Below are 18451 nucleotides of genomic sequence, written 5' to 3' on the forward strand. Positions count from 1 at the left end.
ACAAGAATGTTGTTTATTAGTCGTCAAATTCACGCCAACACACAGGAAAGACACTGTCCTGACCACCACAGCTCACACACACACCAGACACAACAGGTTATTTCTACCTAACGAACTGGGTTAGTGGGTTTTCTTATGACTTTTACGGAGGTTTTCTAACTCATCAACAAAGTCGTACTTGTTTAATAGGAAATCCCCCGCGCTGTGTGTCACCAGACTTTATTACTGACTGCAGATCTAATCGAGTGCGACAATCTTAAATTCAGGTTAAAACAATCCAGTCGGTTGTGTTTTTTTTGTTTAAATGGATTATCCAGTGCTTTCTAAGTAGAATCCCTAAAAAGCCACTGGGCTTGTCTTGTCTTGATAAGCAGCTTTGTCCTTATTTGAGGTATTTCTAACTGCAAATACGAGACTGCGAGGGACAAATCCATCGGAAAGTTTGTTTTGCATTAACTAGGCTTAGCTAGACTGTTAAAAAATGTGCCTTTTATAATCTTATTTTATGATTTTGCTTGTTCGCCTTTAGCCTGTTATCAAGTAACATTAATTTATTGCTTAAAACAGTCCGATTTGCTTGTTTTAAGCAAAAGCATGCATACATCTAGAAATTTCAGCCTTAAATTTTGCCTTTTTTGCATTAAAGTAGTTGAAAAATACAGATTTAACAACTTCTTTTTGAGTTTATTAAAGCATCTCAAAAAAAAGTTTAAATAGTCCAGCCACTGAAAGTTAAAGAAAAACATACTCAGGCAAACTTTTCTGTGCAACTAATGGGCTGCCGCCATTAAATGATTTGGCTGAAAGCTTTGAAATGGAAACAGCCCTAAAGGAATGTCCTTGTTCTGTAATAGTCACACATAGACTTATTTTTTTATAAAAAGGGAGCCACATGATTTCTGCTGTAGAGCTTCATGTTAATCGTACAAGCAGAGACCAAAAAAATGTGCTTTGTGCGTGCAGACATTTTTTTTTTTAGGTTACACTCTCTGACCTTTTTTTTCCATTTCGTCCTCCTCTGAACGCTCCCGTGTGTGTTTTTTTCAGAGAGGAGAAGAGCGAGCAGCTTCTGGACACCAGGCAGGAGCTTGAAAACATGGAAGTGGAGCTCAGGAAGCTTCAGCAAGAGGTAACAGTCACAGCGACTCCTCACGCACCTACATGCAAACAACACAGCTTCCCTCCTCTGTCCAAGCACTGTGTTTCTGTAACGCTGCCAGGCTTTAATCAGCTGGCTTGTGACTTAGCTCATTAGAGGCTATTAGAGCTATCTTTAGTGGAGCAGCAGCCTGACAACATGGCTTTTGATTTGGAGTGGGCGGCAATCTGACGCGTGAACTGCAGTAAACAAGGTGGATGAGTTCAGGGCACGGAGGGCAGCTTATATATGTGTGTGTGTGTGTGTGTGTGTGTGTGTGGATGCGTGTTTGTGATAATTGATAGTGTGCAGAGTTTGGTCTGCTCTTGATCTCTTTATGTAACAGACAGCGGTTAATGTCGTTAGAGTTGATGGATAATACACCTGTCATGCAAGACAACGGATCCACTTTACCCACTTAGTAGTTATAAATAAATCTGTATTTTTTTAAAATCCTGGTTGTACGTCACGTGTTTTCTCTGTTATTAATCCACATTGTTCTGTGTTCGGCGTTCAACTCCCCCCCAGAGCTACCAGCTGCTGTCGGACGCCCGGTCGGCTCGGGCCTACCGCGACGAGCTGGACGCGCTCAGAGAAAAGGCGATACGAGTGGACAAGCTGGAGAGCGAGCTGATCCGATACAAGGAGAGGCTTCATGACATCGAGTTTTACAAAGCCAGAGTCGAGGTACATGAAGATCAAACAGCGCCTTCGAGCCCAGTCTTAATAATCAGAGTTCAAAGTGGCCACGCTGTGACCCCACAATGCAAAATATCAACGTGCAACACGAGTTTTGACTGTAAAGAGGGATGTATTTGAATTACAGACAGAAGTATTTGCAATATTTTGCTAAACATGCATGCAAAACATCCACACAGGGTGAATATGGACGATAAATGTGTTATTTGAGAGAGTCAAATTATTTTAGTCGATTAAAGATTTTTGTTTTTGGTTTCAACCTCATCTAGAAAAACACAAAAGTAAAAACTAGATGCTTTTATTCTGAAGCAAACAACATTTTATCAATAGTAGTGTTAGTAACGTATATACAATAATAAAAATACAGTTTCTTAGATAAAAAAACAAAAACAAACGAGCTACAGTTTCTCTGTTTTGTGGTTTAACTTGTCTTCTCTGTTGACGTTGTGGTTTCCGTAGGAGCTCAAAGAGGACAACCAGATTCTCCTGGAGACCAAGACGATGCTGGAGGAGCAGCTGGATGCCACCAGGACCCGATCTGACAAGCTGCACCTCCTGGAGAAGGAGAATCTGCAGCTCAAATCCAAGATCCACGACCTGGAGATGGTAAGATGGTGGATTTATGGAAGATACAAAGAGTGACGAGGTTTAAATGAGAAGTCACGATGAGTAATTTCAGCATCTATCTTGACACATTCTCCAATCTTATCTCCAGGAGCGCGACTTGGACCGTAAGCGCATGGAGGAGCTGCTGGAGGAGAACCTGGTGCTGGAGATGGCCCAGAAGCAGAGCATGGACGAGTCACTGCACCTCGGCTGGGAGCTGGAGCAGCTGTCCAAGACGCCAGAGATGACCGAAGGTAAGAAGACGAAGAGCCGAGGATGAGTTAAAACATAGAAAAACAAAAGGTGGGAAAACAAGGGCCGCCTGTGTTGACCTGGTTGAAGGCTTCAGACGGCCGGCAGACAGACAGACAGGCAGACAGCTTTGGTCATTGGCTCTTGATCCTGGCTTTGTCTCCGTGGCCCTTCTGCATTTGCCAGCTTCCACTGTGTTTTCCTTCCGCTCGGTTAAGACCTGTAATTAATATTCAGTGGCTCCTGAAAGATAAGCTGTGTGTTTGGATTATCAGAGCTGTTAAGAGGGTTAACTAGCCAGGGATCTGGATAAACACGTTGTGTGGGTGTTTGTCTGTTAAAATGGCACTTTGAAAGCTTTAGTGCCTGCAGAGTTGGAGCATCGGGCTTTTTGCTAGTTTATTTTTTTAGGGACTTTTTGACTCCAAAATTCACCAGCATGTTTCAAAGGCATGTTCTCTTTCAAAAACCTGCGAATGTACACAATTTATTTGTACCAAACACTTAAAAATAGAAAGAATTGTCAGATTTTCAACTTATAGATGAGCATGTTAACCAAAATTTATGTTTGAAATCAGGATATTCCACCAAAATCATGTTGTTCCATATGTTTAATCTAAAAATTCACTGCAAAAAAATAAAAAATACTCTAACTAGTTTCGGTAAAAAACAAACAAACAAAAAAATAGCTGTGATGAAAATTCAGTGACTTTTTTTGGTCAAATTAGTCTGAAATGCAAGTTGTGCTTACATGAAGCAAAGACTAATGTGGAAATAAACGAAAACTATCAGTAGTAGTAAAGAAATTTGCCCTTTTTTCTTCATTTTTGGGATTTATGGGACAATTACTGTGAAATAAATTAGTTTTAAGTATTGATAACACTGTAGGCACTTGGTAAAAGAGTGTTGAATCAATGTTATTTCCATATTAGTAAAGTAATCTTTTTTTTTTTCTTCATTTTTTATGATTTATGGCATTGTAACGGTGTGACATTGCTGTAAAGTTCATTCTACTTGTAGCCGTGGCGCTGCTGTTTCCACAGAGGTGTAAGCCCTTAAAATACAACGTAAACTGAGCCCACAATGAGTAAAAATGTGTTGACATGTTGCTTCTGTCTTTGACTCAGTCCCTCAGAAGTCTCTGGGCGAGGAGGTGAATGAACTGACCTCCAGCCGCCTGCTGAAGCTGGAAAAAGACAACCAGACCCTGCTGAAGACGGTGGAGGAGCTCAGAGGAGCAGCGTCTCAGGACACCGTGGGGAAACTGTCCAAAATCAACCAAGAAAACCAGAAACTATCCCAGAAAGTAAGCAACAGGCTGTCTGTTTTTCTGTTTGGGTAGGAACTAGCTGGCAGGTTGAAAGAATTTCCTGTTTTTTCTTCAGGTGAAATGTTTGTTTAATGACTCAGTGGTAAAAAATACACACATGTGGGCATGAATTTTGCTATTCAAAGGTCAAATACGTGCTTCACCTCTTGTCTATGTACAGACAAAACATAGATTAGTAATCAAGAAAATTGCATTATTGGCTTCAGATTGCCTGTAAAGTAAGTTTTGCATCATGTGAAATACTTTTAAGAAATAAGAAACTATATGGATGGATGTACCTGCCTACAGTAACCAAAATAAGGTTTAATTTCTGTGACTGAAATAAAGTGAGGTGTACTATAGATGCACTAGATCCACAGCGCTGCATTCATTTTACTTCTAATTTTCTGTCTCCCCATCAGCATTAGCATATTGCACCAGCCCTCCTCCATCATAAATCAGCCCAATACTTGGCTGTAGACCTTTTTTCACAGCGGCGACAATGAGAAATAAAAAAAGAGGGAACGAAGGAGAGAGCATACAGAGGGGTGGAAAGGAGGATGAAAGCAAAGCTGTAAATCCAGGCCGCCCCGCATTGCCTTTTCTTTCCCAGTCTTTGACACTCGAACGCCCCTCGCTAAGAGAAGTCTCTCAGCTATTTTCAGAAACATAAGCCTCTCTCTGTGCCCTCGGAATAAAAAGCATGAAATTGTGTTCGGCTCTCACAAAAGAGAAAAATCCAGAGTGAGAAATTTATTTCTGAGCGACTCGAGGTCCCAGAGCCAAAACACTATAAATTGTGAATGCAGCTGCTGGGAGACTCACAGAAGTCGTCTAATTTAATGTGCGTCGTCTGTTTGTGCGAACTTCAGCTCGTACGTGTTTGTCTGCAGGCCTGTGACAGAATGAGGTGATGTTTCACGTGTTTGTAGCTCGCTCTGATTCATTCACTGCACAGGTGATGCTGCAGGATCATCGCGATACCTGCAACTGAAGCCATCGACAGTTTTGAAAGATCGAAACACGATCAGCAGTTTGAACTTTATTCTTTTTCGCAGTTGGAGCAGCTGGAGACTGAACTGACGGCAGACAGAGACTCGCTTCGCAGCGCCGAGTCGCTCAGCACCGACCTGATGAAGGAGAAGGCTTTACTGGAGAAAACCCTGGAAACACTCAGAGAAAACTCAGAGAGACAGGTTGGTTTTCATAACCGGGACATGCTCTGGAGTTCCCCATCAGTAGAAAATGGGACATGTTTAGGTGCATTAACCCTATATAATTACTGTCTTTGCTTTTAAGCTGTTACCTTGGTCATTGTGAAGGGTAGCCAGATGTGCTGTATCTTGTTTTATTTCTAAAACATTCAAGGGGATGGATGGATGGATGGATGGATGACCTATATGGTGGTTTTTATTTTTGCCATGTTTGAGAGGACAAGATTGCTGCTCAAAGAACTTCCTCCTCCTCTGAAAACAGTCCTGAGAGCGGCTCAAGAGGAGCTGGTTACCTTAAACCGACCCATTATTCCTGCAATGAAAATTGGCCTGATGTATTTGAGATCGAACAGCAGATATACCGTAATTTTTGGACTATTGAGCGCAGCTGAATATATGCCGCACTCGCTAACTTTAAAAAGAAAATCAAAATTGTACATATATAGGCCATGCTTGTCTATAAGCGGCAGGTTGTAACATGAGGTATTTACACACAAAGATTTTTTTAAACTTTTAATTAAATACATACCGACATCATACACAAATACGTAAATGCTTTTTTCCAAACAGTGCCTGCAACACGGCTGATTACATTTTTTTTTTAAAAAGCAGCAGCCTTCCAGGAAAAGTCATTGATCGCTATCTTCATCTTCCTCCTGCGCACTAAAACCACTAAAGGTTGTCTTCTTCAGTGTCGGAACTGAACAGCCTCAGACTTACTTCGTCACACACTTCCTCAGTCTCTCTTTCGTTCAATGTCACTTTGGTCTCGAGGGATAAAACTCCATAAATTAGCCGCATCATTGTGCAAAGCGTGTGAAAACAGTCGCGGCTTGTAGTCTGGAAATTACGATGATATTTTACAGTGACTGACTCTTTCTGAAAAAGAATCGCTTCAAGCATTCGTATACTTTAAATAACAGTTCATGTTGCAGCCTGTATACAGGACGTACATGTGGTCACATCTTCAGACAAACAGGGCTTTGACAGAGACACGACTCTCCTTACAGAACCGTCATTGACTCTCATTCCAGAGAGCTCCCGACTAAGCTGCGTAATTTACTAAAGTCTTCCTGAGAGCAATCTTTGTGCAATTGATTTGGCTGGAAATGCTATTCAGAGAAGCTACTGCTAATATTTCATTGACCGCACAGATTCCCGGCTCTCCGTGGCCCAGATCCAGTCGCTGGCTGTGTGTCTGCAGGGACTTATAGCTGTTAGACCCAAATCTGACACCTTTGATTAGTTTAACCGTCTGATTTGTAAAATCCGCCCTTGATGAGCCACAGAGGCAGCTAAAACACAACCCAGCGCAGTCACAGATTACTGCGGGCAACCCTGTCTGCTTGGTTGTAAACATAATGAGCTGTAGCTAATGTGATGCAGTGCTTCTCCAAAATACAAAATGTTCAAATGAAGTGCAGTTTTGCAAAGTTCCTACAAGCTTTTCGGGGTTTTCACATGTCATTAGTTTTCTCCCTTGATGAATTTTTATGAGCCTGCTGGAGAAATTAGACTAAACAAGACTAAATGAAAATCTCTTTTTACAGCATTGACTCACACAACCAATCAACTGGACTGCTTACAGAAATCCCACAAAAGCAAATCGCTTACTTAAACATGGAATCGCTCAGTTTTGTTAAAACTCTGATGTCTGTTTTCCAGCTGAAGGGTCTGGAGCAAGAGAACAAGCACCTGAGTCAGACGGTTTCGTCCCTGCGTCAGCGCTGCCAGGTCGGTGCCGAGGCCCGGGTCAAGGATGTGGAGAAAGAAAACCGCATCCTCCACGAGTCCATCTGCGAGACGACGGGCAAACTTAACAAGATGGAGTTTGAGAGGAAACAGCTGCGTGAGTGACACCGTGTTTCAGCTTTTGTGGTTCGTTGCACTAACTGTGGGTGTGTGGTGTTTCCCATCCGTCTGACTGATTTGTGTTTTTAATGCAGGCAAGGAGCTCGAAGTGATGAAGGAGAAAGGCGAGAGAGCCGAGGAGTTGGAGATTCTGATGCAGAAGCTGGAGAGGGACAACGAGAGCCTGCAGAAGAAAGTTGCCAGCCTTGGGATCACCTGTGAAAAGGTCTGGTGCATGTTTTGTTCCTACCTGAGGTGTCAGTTTGTTTGTTCGGCATGTCATAGGTTCATTGTTGATTCATTGAAAATGTGTCACGGGAAGTGCAGAAGAGGAAGAACATGCATGTCAGGAAATATATTGTAGATGTAGCACCTGGTTGTGCCACCAGGTAGAGCCTCTAGATTCAAGATTCAGGACTGTTTGAGTCTCATTTCATGTGTACTTGCATACATAAAAGTGAGAATGTGTTCTCCCAGTCCAGTACAGTGCAAATAAAAATAATTAACAACAAACATACAACTAAGAAATAAAGGTTAAAACACTGTAATGACTTGAGGAAGGTGTCACATGGACTATCAGAGGTTCTGTGTTGAGTTTAGCTGATAAAAGGCCACCATGAGAAAGCCTCCTGTGATGCTTAATGCTTACCAGCCAGAGCTTTGTGTTGTGAGTGAGCTACAGTGGACCATAGCAGTAACCCTGTGGACTAGTGACGGATTGTCCTTTCCAGGTTCTGTGTCAGATTCAGTCAGGACATGTTAAAATGTTCAGTGAGTCAAATAATTGATCATTAATTGATAAAGCTGCCAACTATCAGTTCAGGAAATTGTTTAAAATTTGCGACCCTGTCTGTGTTCTGGTGGTCCATCAGTGTCAATTTCTGAACATTGTTGAATTATTAAGCCCTTTCTGATTTCTGTAATTGTGGAATATTTGCTTTTCAAATCATTTGAGTGATCCTTAAAATGATTTTGTGATGAAAAATGCTGACGTTGTCCAGCATGAACACTTCACCTCTCGCCTTCATTCACTCCTCGTGTGTTTGTAGGTGTCGTCTTTGGAAAAGGAGAACACCGAGCTGGAGGCTGAGGGCCGCCGTCTGAAGAAGAAACTGGACGCCCTGAAGAACATGGCCTTTCAGCTGGAGGCTCTGGAGAAGGAGAACTCCCAGCTGGAGCACGAGAACCTGGAGCTCCGGCGCTCGGCTGAGAACCTCCGGTTGGCGGGGGCGAAGGCCGCCCAGCTGGATGCCGAGAACAGGGAGCTGGAGAGCGAGAGGAGCCAGCTGAAGCGCAGCCTGGAGCTGCTCAAAGCCTCGTCTAAGAAGACTGAGAGATTAGAGGTAATACCAGTCGTGCATCTGTGACTGGAGCGCAGTGGGACGCAGCTAACATACAGCCATGTGTCGCTGAGAAATAAAAGTTGATTTATGTTAGTTTTTGGATTTGACAGCACCTCAGACTGCTTGTCTTTGTACAAGCTTGTGCAGAACTGCTATAGTGTTAAATTCACGTTAAATTTATTGTCTGAGTATCTGACTGGTGAGTTACAGGGGATCTGGTATATAATGCCATCAGGGAGCATCACAATTAGTTCACGCACAGTTTTAATTTCCTCATCCGCCTCTTCCTCTCCCAGGTGAGCTACCAGGGCCTAGATACAGAGAACCAGCGTCTGCAGAAGGCGTTAGAGAACAGCAGCAAGAAGATCCAGCAGCTGGAGGCCGAGCTGCAGGAGGTGGAGACGGAGAATCAGACCCTCCAACGGAACCTGGAGGAGCTCAAGATCTCCAGTAAACGCCTGGAGCAGCTGGAGCAGGAGGTAGGCGGAAGAGCTAGAAAGATGCAAACTGTGTTGAAGTTTGGGAATTAGACACATTTTTGGACTGCCCTCTTCTCTGGTGTTTCACTGACACAGCTTCTGGTACTTTTTTTGGAATGGACTGATTTTGCCTGGCAGAATGGGGCCAGTCGAACTGACCCAAAAATCCTGGTTGAGGCAGACTGAAGGCAGTGTTTGTGATGTTAAATGAATCAAATGTTAAAATGTGTAATCTGGCAGCACCGTCATTCGACTTCATGTGGGTTCATTCTGATAAAATTACAGCGTGTTTCCCAGCAGAGTTGGATTATCCCAGATTACTTGTCAAATAGATTTTTGTCCCTTTCGAGTTAATCTTTGCCCACTTTTAGCCAAACATCTATTTACACTGAGAAGTAAAAGTAATCCCATCAAATGATGTTTTGTCCGTCACGCCCCCTTTCTACCCCAGAACAAGACTCTGGAGCAGGAAAGCTCCCAGCTGGAGAAAGACAAGAAGCTTCTGGAGAAGGAGAACAAGCGTCTGAGGCAGCAGGCCGAGATCCGTGACTCCAAGCTGGACGACAGCAACCAGCGGATCTCCAGCTTGGAGAAAGAGAACCGCACCATGGGCAAGGAGATGATCTTCTTCAGGGACTCCTGCACCAGAGTCAAAGACCTGGAGAGAGAGAACAAGGAGCTGGTCAAGCAGTCCAGCATCGATAAGAAGACGCTGATTACACTCAGAGAGGTAGGCGGGGCTGTTTATCTGTCAGACATCTGCGAATGATATTACTCAGCATCTTGAGCATCATTTTTATAATGCTTTGGTAGTAATGGAAGCATGAATAGATGATTTGAAAGAAGCGCAGTGCTAAAGTAAGCTTATTTAAATGATCTTATTCTGAAACTACTTATGCAAATTGAATTATATATATTTAAGGATGTTCCAGTCACATTTTCTTGCCCCTGATCTGATGACAATAATTTATCTGCTGATACTATTTTCCTAGAAAGTACAGCTGCACATTTTAAGAATATTAAAGTTATTTAAATCAATCCAATGTGTATGTTTGGCCACTGAATAGCTCCGCTAAGCATCCAAGCTGTTCCTTTATTTTGCTAATTAAGAAAGTAAACAAGGTTGTCATAATTCCACCCAGTGCAGTATTAGTTTTTTTGTTTAGTTTTTTTTAAAAAATAAAATAACCAAGAAAATTAGCTAAAACGTGTCCCCATATATAGTTTTTTTTACATTTCACTAAGTGCTGCAGTTTATTTTAACGCAATAACTGAGGAAACAAACTAAAATGTCTTCATATTTGGTTCTTTTTACATTTTCACTTGGTGCAGCATTTTTTAAAACAACATCATGAAGTAAACAAACTAAAATATGTCTTCAAAAATAGGTCTCATCGCAATTCTATTTAGTGCTGCATTAAAGCAATACAACACACAAAGTACATAATGCAATCACAATTCAACTTCAAAGTGACTTTAACATTCATAGTCAAAACAACAACAAAAAATAGTTTTGCTTAGTGCAGCAGTGTAGTAAAAGTAGTGTATTAAAGTAATAAAGCCAGCAGCGGTTCCATCTGATAAAAGAGATCAGAAACATGCAAATGAAAGCGAATTATGGCACTTTTGGTTTTCCATACAGAAGCCCCAAAAGCCAAAAACCTCAATAAAGACGATGCTAATCAATAAAACGTTGCTTTGATTGGCTCTGATCATTGACATCAGATTGGAATATCCCTGTTGGTATTAAAATCTTTTCCATCAATGTCTGTGATGGTGCTTAGATCAAACATTTCCCACTGGATTGTTGGTTATTTTTAATAAATTGTGCATTTGTTGTGAGTGACATTCATAGTAACTCAGTGTGTAACCGTGTGTGTGTGTGTTTAGGAGCTCGTTAGTGAGAAGCTGCGGACTCAGCAGATGAACAATGATCTGGAGAAACTGACCCACGAGTTGGAGAAGATCGGACTGAACAAAGAGCGACTCCTGCATGACGAGAGCTCGGACGACAGGTATCACGTTACGAACGCTCAAACAGCTGCAATACTGGCTTTGAAAACAATCTCGGCCTGAAACGCAAATAAGAACGAGTCGTGTGTTTATGTGGTGTTGGAATTCTCTGAATAGTCCGAAGAATGACTTCACGACCGGAAAAATTCCACAAGTTTAAGTAACTCAAGGAAAATTTGTTATCAAGTTGTTAGGCGTAGGTAAAAGCTGGTAAAAACGTTTGATTGATGGTGCAAATTCATGCATTTGATATACATTTTTGGCCAATATTTAAATTGTAATGGTGTTAAGTTATAACCCAGAGTTGCTCCATGCACTAATTATCAGAGCCAGAAGCTGTAACAATAGAAAGAATCAATGAATTTTCAAATTTACAGCTGTTCTGTTGGAAAACTTAACCAAACCTAAGCTTAAAATTGCAATATTTCATCAAAACCAGTTTATTCTGTATGTCTTGTTTAAAAAATTGCCAAAAATAATCAATTTTCTCAGACCACACTCTGTAAAAACTGCAGTTTTTGCACTTCTTGATACAACCGTAAAGCCATTAGTGACTCAGCTACAATTAAATCACTTGTTCAGGGACTTTTTATGGAGTTATAACTGTGTCACGCTGCACAGAAGACATTTTTGAGGTCTTTCGTCTTCTGGTCATGGTTCCATAGAGCTGCAGGACTTTAGATTGCAGTAAAAAATGAGCCCACAGTGAGTAATAATGTCACGGGAGGCACAAGACACCCAGAAATGCTCTAAGCAATGAAGTACAACAAATCTTCTTTGTTGCATCTGCTTTGTTTCCACATTCCACCTTTTAAAGCAAAACAAAGTTGTAAAAACCAACTCTGGAAATGAGATCATCCGCGGAGCACGTGGATGCGCTATTAGTCTGTCATCCTGGGATCATTAAAAGTGATTAGCACAATTGGGACTCGACGTAAATCAGGTCTGTGGCCTATTTTAGATCAGGTGATGTGGTTTTAATTAATCAGAGTCTTGCAACATCACCCTGTGGGAGATTTGTGAGTCAGTGTCTTCCCACCTGCTGCGCTGCATCCAAGAAGTCGTCTGTGCTGTACTGTGGATATGAAAATGTATTTCTACACACAGCTAACTGGACCTTCATCCTCAGGTTTAAGCTGCTGGAAACCAAACTGGAGTCGACTCTGAAATCATCGTTGGAGATTAAGGAGGAGAAGATCGCGGCTCTGGAGGCCAGACTGCAGGAATCCTCCAACCTCAACCAGCAGCTTCGCCAGGAGCTGAAGACGGTCAGTAACACAGCATACGGAAATCCAAACAATTACTCAGAAAAAATATGCAGATTTTGGATTTATTGCAGCATAAAAACATCCTCCGCACGGTGACCTCCCAAAAAGCCAGAACACCGACCTGCCAGCTCGTCCACTTGAGAACAACATGTCCTAAAATCTCTCCCCTGCAGTCAAAAACACTAGAAACGGTGAAAACATCGAGGGCTTCTCAAGGCCGATACATAATTTATTCATCCGCTCTTCCACTTCTATCTGCAGTTTATCTATTCATGAGGCGGCAGGAGTCTGTCAAAGAGGTGGAGTGGAATGGAGGATGTCTGCTTCCCTTCGGGGAGTTGGTTGTGTTTGTGAACTTGCTGACACACATCCAACCCAAAGCTTTAAGTGTAGAGTGGAAAAACCTGAGGCATGAACTCTCGGATATAATGGCCTGCTATTATTTTCATTTGTGTTTTTCCAGTCAGACCTGGAGCGGTTCTTCACTGTCAGCTGCCTTCGATTTCCATGTTTATATTGGAGTTGATTTCATGCGAGGACGGAGCAGCAAATGCACTTATTTCAGTGTGTTGACTTGTTTTTTTTTTTCCTCTCGCCAGGTGAAGAAAAACTACGAGGCGCTACGTCAGAGAGAGGAGGAGGAGAGGATGGTGCAGAGCTCCCCACCTCGAGGAGGGGAGGACCCCCAGGCTGTCAGCAAATGGGAGAAGGAGAGTCATGAAGCAACACGGGAGCTGCTGAAAGTCAAAGACAGGCTCATCGAGGTGGAGAGGAACGTAAGTTAGCAGACGACACACGTGACTTTCTGGTGTGAATTCTGAGCACGTGCGTCTTGGTCGAGCCTGATCTTCTATCATTTGCGTGTGCTTTTCCCAGAATGCCACGCTGCAGGCTGAGAAGGTGGCCCTGAGGAGCCAGCTCAAACAACTGGAGACTCAAAGCTCCAACCTGCAGGCTCAGATAGTGGCCCTGCAGAGACAGACCGCCTCCTTACAGGAGAACAACACGACGCTGCAGACGCAGAACGCCAAGCTGCAGGTAATCCTCAACACAGCGCAGTGTCCGGTGAACAATGGAGGGTCTGACAGAGGAATGCATTACAGGTTCAGTGATTAGGCAGGTAATCAGTACAGGAATTACAGAATTACACCATTCATCAGAGACAGAAATTGTACAAAAGCGAAAGAATTGTTGGATTATAAACTTCACAAAGATCTTTCAACTGATCTGGCGTGATTAAAAGTGACAGAAAATTCAAACAAATTTAAGCTTTTAGTTGGGATAGATCATCAGAATGACTATATGCATGCACGTTTAAAAATTCACCAGGACTTAATAGTTTGCTCAGTAAAAAGCAAATAAATTCTGCACCTTACGGTGTAACAAAGAAGCCATTAATGACTCAGCAGTGACCAACAGACACATGACAGAAATTCAGAGAGTTTTCGACTGAACTACAGAATGACTATATTCTACACGCTTGTTTAAAAACTCACCAGGACTTAATCGTCTGCTCTGTAAAAAGCAAATAAATTCTGCACTTCTCGGTGTAACAAAGAAGCCATTAATGACTCAGCAGTGACCAGCAGACACATGACAGAAATTCAGAGAGTTTTCGACTGAACTGCAGGCGGCCTTACGCAGAGCAGACAGGAGTATGGAAAGAAATTAAATGAACTGAACCTTAGTTTTTTCTTTCTTTTGTAATGTATGGCAATATACCTACCTACTTTAGTGGGCTAAAATTGTATCATTTATTTTGATTTAAAGGTTAAAGACTGAACTTGATGAAAACTTCTCGGTCTATTTAGTCGCTGTTTGGCAGCTTTCTATCACATCCCATGATCCCATCAGCTGACAGAACTGCAGTTAAGATGTTTTTGTGTGTGTTTATTTTTCCACTTAAGAACTAAATAAGCTTTAGTCTGAGATGATTTTCAGTAACCAAAAAAAAAAGGCAGGGGGAAGAAATCCAACTATTCATATAGTCTAAAATCACAAAACACAGTTTGCCTCAAGTGGTTTTACAATCCGTATCGCTTATGTCACCCTCTGATTCACATCCTTTTCCCAGACACATGCACTGTATAACTATGTTGAATATTTTAATAAAGATATCATTATCATATTGCCTAATAAAATAGATAATAGCAAGGACACGATGCCGTCTCTATTTATTACAACACTACATACGTGATCCTTCATTTTCCTTCAGTGCTATCCAACTCTTTACGTTGCCCCGTTGGTACATTCGCCCTGCCAGGCTGCTTGGCTCCCTGCTTTGGATTTAGACTTGTCCTCCCTATTTGGCAGCAGTTCAAACCCTTCTTACGAGCGGCAGGATTTACGCCGGCCAGACAGAAGCTTCTGGCTGTTTCTGAGAGTGTTTTGTGCGTCGCTTGATGTGTGACGTGGGCTGGGTGTGGGTCAGGGCAGGTGTGCTGAAGGTGAGGAACAAAACAACTCTTCAAAGGTACAGAAAGAGTGTCGGCACCTGGACACAATGTGTGTGTGGGTGAATGAACACCACCAGTCATGACTGTGGGGAGATTTGAGACGAGGGAACCGCTGTAACCATAAAGGAAACATGAAAAGAAACGGCTCTCCTGCTGGTGTTTGTTTGATGGAGCTTACAGGGGATCACACTGAACAGCTACACAGCGCCCCCTATAGAACACATCAGGAACAGCCTCCTCACCTCTGTATCTGATGCATCCATTTCTGCCTTTGTCCTCGTCTGCAGGTGGAGAACTCCACCCTGAGCTCGCAGAGCGCCTCCCTCATGGCCCAGAACGCCCAGCTGCAGAGCCAGCAGAGCAGCGTGGAGGGAGAGCGCGAAGGAGCGCTGAAGGAGAAGGAGGAGCTGAGAGCCACGTACGAGCTGCTGCTGCGCGATCACGAGAAGCTGGCGGCGCTCCACGAGAGGCAGGCGGTCGAGTACGAGGCGCTGATCGGGAAGCACGGCGGCCTGAAGACCTCCCACAAGAGCCTGGAGCAGCAGCACAGGGACCTGGAGGACAAGTGAGACATAGTTCAGCAGCGAGTCTAATTACAGATTAAGTCACACTCATGACTCATTTTATGCTGTAATTTGAGCGTCTTTTGTACATTGTTCCTGATTAAAAAAAAATCTAAAACCAGCCATGCTGAGTAATGCTGGGCTCAGACTTACAGGAGTTTTAGGCAGATTTAAACCCTGTTTCACCCGACAATCGGAGGAGTAATCTGGTCTGGGATCTTGGTCTGAACCGATGTTTGGCTCAGATTACTGGGTCTTAAAACTCCCCAACTGCTTGTAGACTCACTGGGTTCACAATCTGAATGATTATTATGCTAGTAACCCAAACAAAGAACCGCTGACCATGTCTCCCCAACCGTTTTCAGCCTTTTTTTGTTTTTGTCTCACTAAAAAGTATCCACGAATGCAAAAATGTGAGATTAAATTACACACAATATGATGGTGACACAAATAACAACATTATTCTGATATAAACCAAACTCCTACATTTCCCATAATGCAGCATCATTCAGGTGAAATCTGAACATGGGGTTATTCTATTAGTATTTTGTAGGCTTCAAGCTGACATATTTTCTCAGGCTTTAGACCTCTAGAGAGCAGTCTGCTTCCTCATGAGGTCACAGAAAGTGGTGCACTCTTTTAAATCTAAATAATGCCCAGTAGCGAGTGCTGCACTAACATTTTCAAATCTTGTAGTTTTCCATTCCTCTAGTTAGGCTGTCATTCTAGCATAACGAGAGGAAACTGTAGACCGCTCATCTCTCTGTTGGACTCATGCAGCAGGTTATAATGTGTGTGTTTCTGTGTGCAGATACAAGCAGCTCCTGCAGAGGAAGGGTGAGCTGGAGGAGCTGGAGAAAAACCTGAAGGAGCAGCAGGAAAAGATGGCGCTGGAGAACCAAACCCACCAGGCCACAGCTGACCAGTGCAAACAGCTCAAAGAGGAAAATGATCGGTCAGATCAACCAGAGCTTTCATCTTAAACGCTCATACGTGTTAATAGCATGTTATTGAAGTCGCTGAACTGCCTGCGTGTGTCTCCTCAGGCTGAACAACACCTACCGCCAGCTGGTGAAGGACAACGAAAGTCTCCAGGTGGACCACAAGAACATAAAGACCCAGCTGAACAGCGCCAAACTGGACCAGACCAAGCTGGAGGCCGAGTTCTCTAAACTGAAGGAGCAGTACCAGCAGCTGGACATCGCCTCCACCAAGCTCACCAACCAGTGTGAGGTGAGGACGACCCCCCTTCTCTTCTTCTTCTTTACATCTGGGGGTTTCCCATAATGCACAACCTGTAAAGCCGACCGTCTTAAAGCTGATCCTCCTCTTTCTAATGTCGCATGTTTGCAGCCGGCTTCTTAAACCAGCTGTGTTTTTGGCAGCTTCATCCCTTTTAATTGATCATATGTGTTGTTGAGCCATGTGTCTGGGCGCCTCTTTGATATTTCTGTGTGTGTTAGCTGTTGAGCCAGCTGAAGGGAAACTTGGAGGAGGAGAATCGTCACCTGCTGGACCAAATCCAGACTCTGATGCTGCAGAACCGCACGTTGCTGGAGCAGACCATGGAGAGCAAGGACCTGTTCCACGTAGAGCAACGACAATACATGTAAACCCCTGATGAGACACGTTTTCTGCAAACATGTTGTCCAAATCTGCCAACCAGATTTTATCAGTTTAGCTGCATTTACATGTAGATTGGATGCATTTTAGTTTGTTTTACTGGATCGTGTCTCCTTTGTCCAACCTTCAGAGACAAGCTGAATGAGCTGAGGAGACAGAAGGAGAAGCTGGAAGAGAAGATCATGGACCAGTACAAGTTCTACGACCCGTCACCTCCACGCAGGTAAGAAGCAGCTTCATCTAGTGACTCGAGTTCAAAAAAACTTGGAAATAAAAGACGGATTAGACTTGGCAAGTTTGTTTGCTCGGAAATGGAAGAAAACACTGCAGCCTTCAGGAGCGGACGCATCAAATATTTATGGTCTGGAGAGCGTTAAACATCTGTATACTGCAATGTTTTTCACCTCGAGGATCATCAGAAGGATTTAGAGGTTGAAACAAAGCCTCAAAGACACGGAGCAAGTCAGACAGTTAAAATACATCTTTTTCGTGTCAGTTCCTATTGATTTTATGTCTTGTTTTCTTTTGTCTTGATGGTCTCCTGATCTCCCTCTCTCTCTCCCTGCCTCGTCTTTCCTTTATAGGCGTGGCAACTGGATCACTCTGAAGATGAGGAAGCTGATCAAGCCCAAAAGCCGGGAGAGGATGCGTTCGCTCACGCTGACTCCGTCTCGTTCGGAGTTGGGCGACGGCTTCCTGGCGTTTCCTCCTGACAGCCAGGACAGCTCGTCCATCGGCTCCGGCTCCAACTCGCTGGACGACACGCTCTCACACAAGAGGAGCAGCAGTGAGTATAAAGTCAACACATGTACACTGTGAATCAGCATAGATGACTGAAGGACAATGTACAGAGGAAGAAGATGTGATAGATTGTACATGCAAATTAATGACACCTTTGTACCCAGAAAGTGAAAAACAGACTGCTGCTGTGTGACTGTGTGTGTGTGGGTTTGTATGCCAGAACGGGTTTTTACTTTTCCCCCTAACTGCTCCTTTGCTTCTTTATCTCTCTCTGCAAAGGGAGGAGAGGGCAGCAGTCTCATGCCCAAGTGCAGGGCTCCTCCAATGGTATGCCGCGGACGGGGAGGGTGGGCGGGGCTTATGACCCGACTGTCACGTCTCTCAGGGCATGTTTTCGTGAGTCCATTGTCGTGTCACTCAGCTGGCGTAGAGGTTACGGTTGAGCTGCACAGCACCACAAGGTTGACTCTCAACCTCCGACCTGGTTGGAAGAGATTCCTGTATTTGAAATAACACGAGGTGCACTTGAGCTCTGTCGTCTTATTTATTGGCTGTGGTTATAAAAAATGCCTCTACTATGAGAAAATTAAATTTACTCCCAAGAACGATATACATTTTCATGTAATTAGCCACATTTTAAAGGAAAACTCCATCAGTTATACACATGAAAGTTTTTTGCTCCTGTCATATTTTAACTCACTGTGGGCACATTTTCAATTGCGATAGAAAGTTCTTCTCTGTAGAAATAGTAAAATCAAGTAGAAAGAGCTCAAAAATATATTTTGTGTGGTATTAAAAAATTAGAATGCAAGAAATCAAAAAAAGGGAAAAACAAAAGTTACATTTCTTTGATTATTTATTTACAAAAATCTAAAAAAAAAAAAAAAAAAGTTCAA

The 18451-nt window shown here is 43.0% G+C and overlaps 1 protein-coding gene across 1 annotated transcript in view; it reads left to right on the top strand.

The window, feature by feature from the left end:
- Window positions 1–1047: 1047 nt before the first annotated feature.
- LOC103376176 (girdin-like) overlaps window positions 1048–18451 on the top strand; it is a gene marked incomplete at its 5' end in the record, with an annotated part of 30224 nt that continues 12820 nt past the window's right edge. Inside the window, 21 exons of the mRNA XM_008306545.1 lie at window positions 1048–1129; window positions 1667–1825; window positions 2297–2443; window positions 2553–2697; window positions 3823–4001; window positions 5063–5200; window positions 6884–7067; window positions 7165–7295; window positions 8119–8412; window positions 8709–8891; window positions 9343–9621; window positions 10782–10906; window positions 12034–12172; window positions 12772–12948; window positions 13049–13210; window positions 14916–15193; window positions 16003–16146; window positions 16238–16424; window positions 16655–16800; window positions 16945–17037; window positions 17399–17601. Of these exons, the coding sequence (XP_008304767.1) occupies window positions 1048–1129; window positions 1667–1825; window positions 2297–2443; window positions 2553–2697; window positions 3823–4001; window positions 5063–5200; window positions 6884–7067; window positions 7165–7295; window positions 8119–8412; window positions 8709–8891; window positions 9343–9621; window positions 10782–10906; window positions 12034–12172; window positions 12772–12948; window positions 13049–13210; window positions 14916–15193; window positions 16003–16146; window positions 16238–16424; window positions 16655–16800; window positions 16945–17037; window positions 17399–17601 (3575 nt within the window). The remainder of the gene's footprint in view (window positions 1130–1666; window positions 1826–2296; window positions 2444–2552; window positions 2698–3822; window positions 4002–5062; window positions 5201–6883; window positions 7068–7164; window positions 7296–8118; window positions 8413–8708; window positions 8892–9342; window positions 9622–10781; window positions 10907–12033; window positions 12173–12771; window positions 12949–13048; window positions 13211–14915; window positions 15194–16002; window positions 16147–16237; window positions 16425–16654; window positions 16801–16944; window positions 17038–17398; window positions 17602–18451) is intronic.

Source organism: Stegastes partitus, unplaced genomic scaffold (genome assembly GCF_000690725.1).
Source record: "Stegastes partitus isolate 25-593 unplaced genomic scaffold, Stegastes_partitus-1.0.2 Scaffold3695, whole genome shotgun sequence".
NCBI lineage: Eukaryota > Metazoa > Chordata > Actinopteri > Pomacentridae > Stegastes > Stegastes partitus.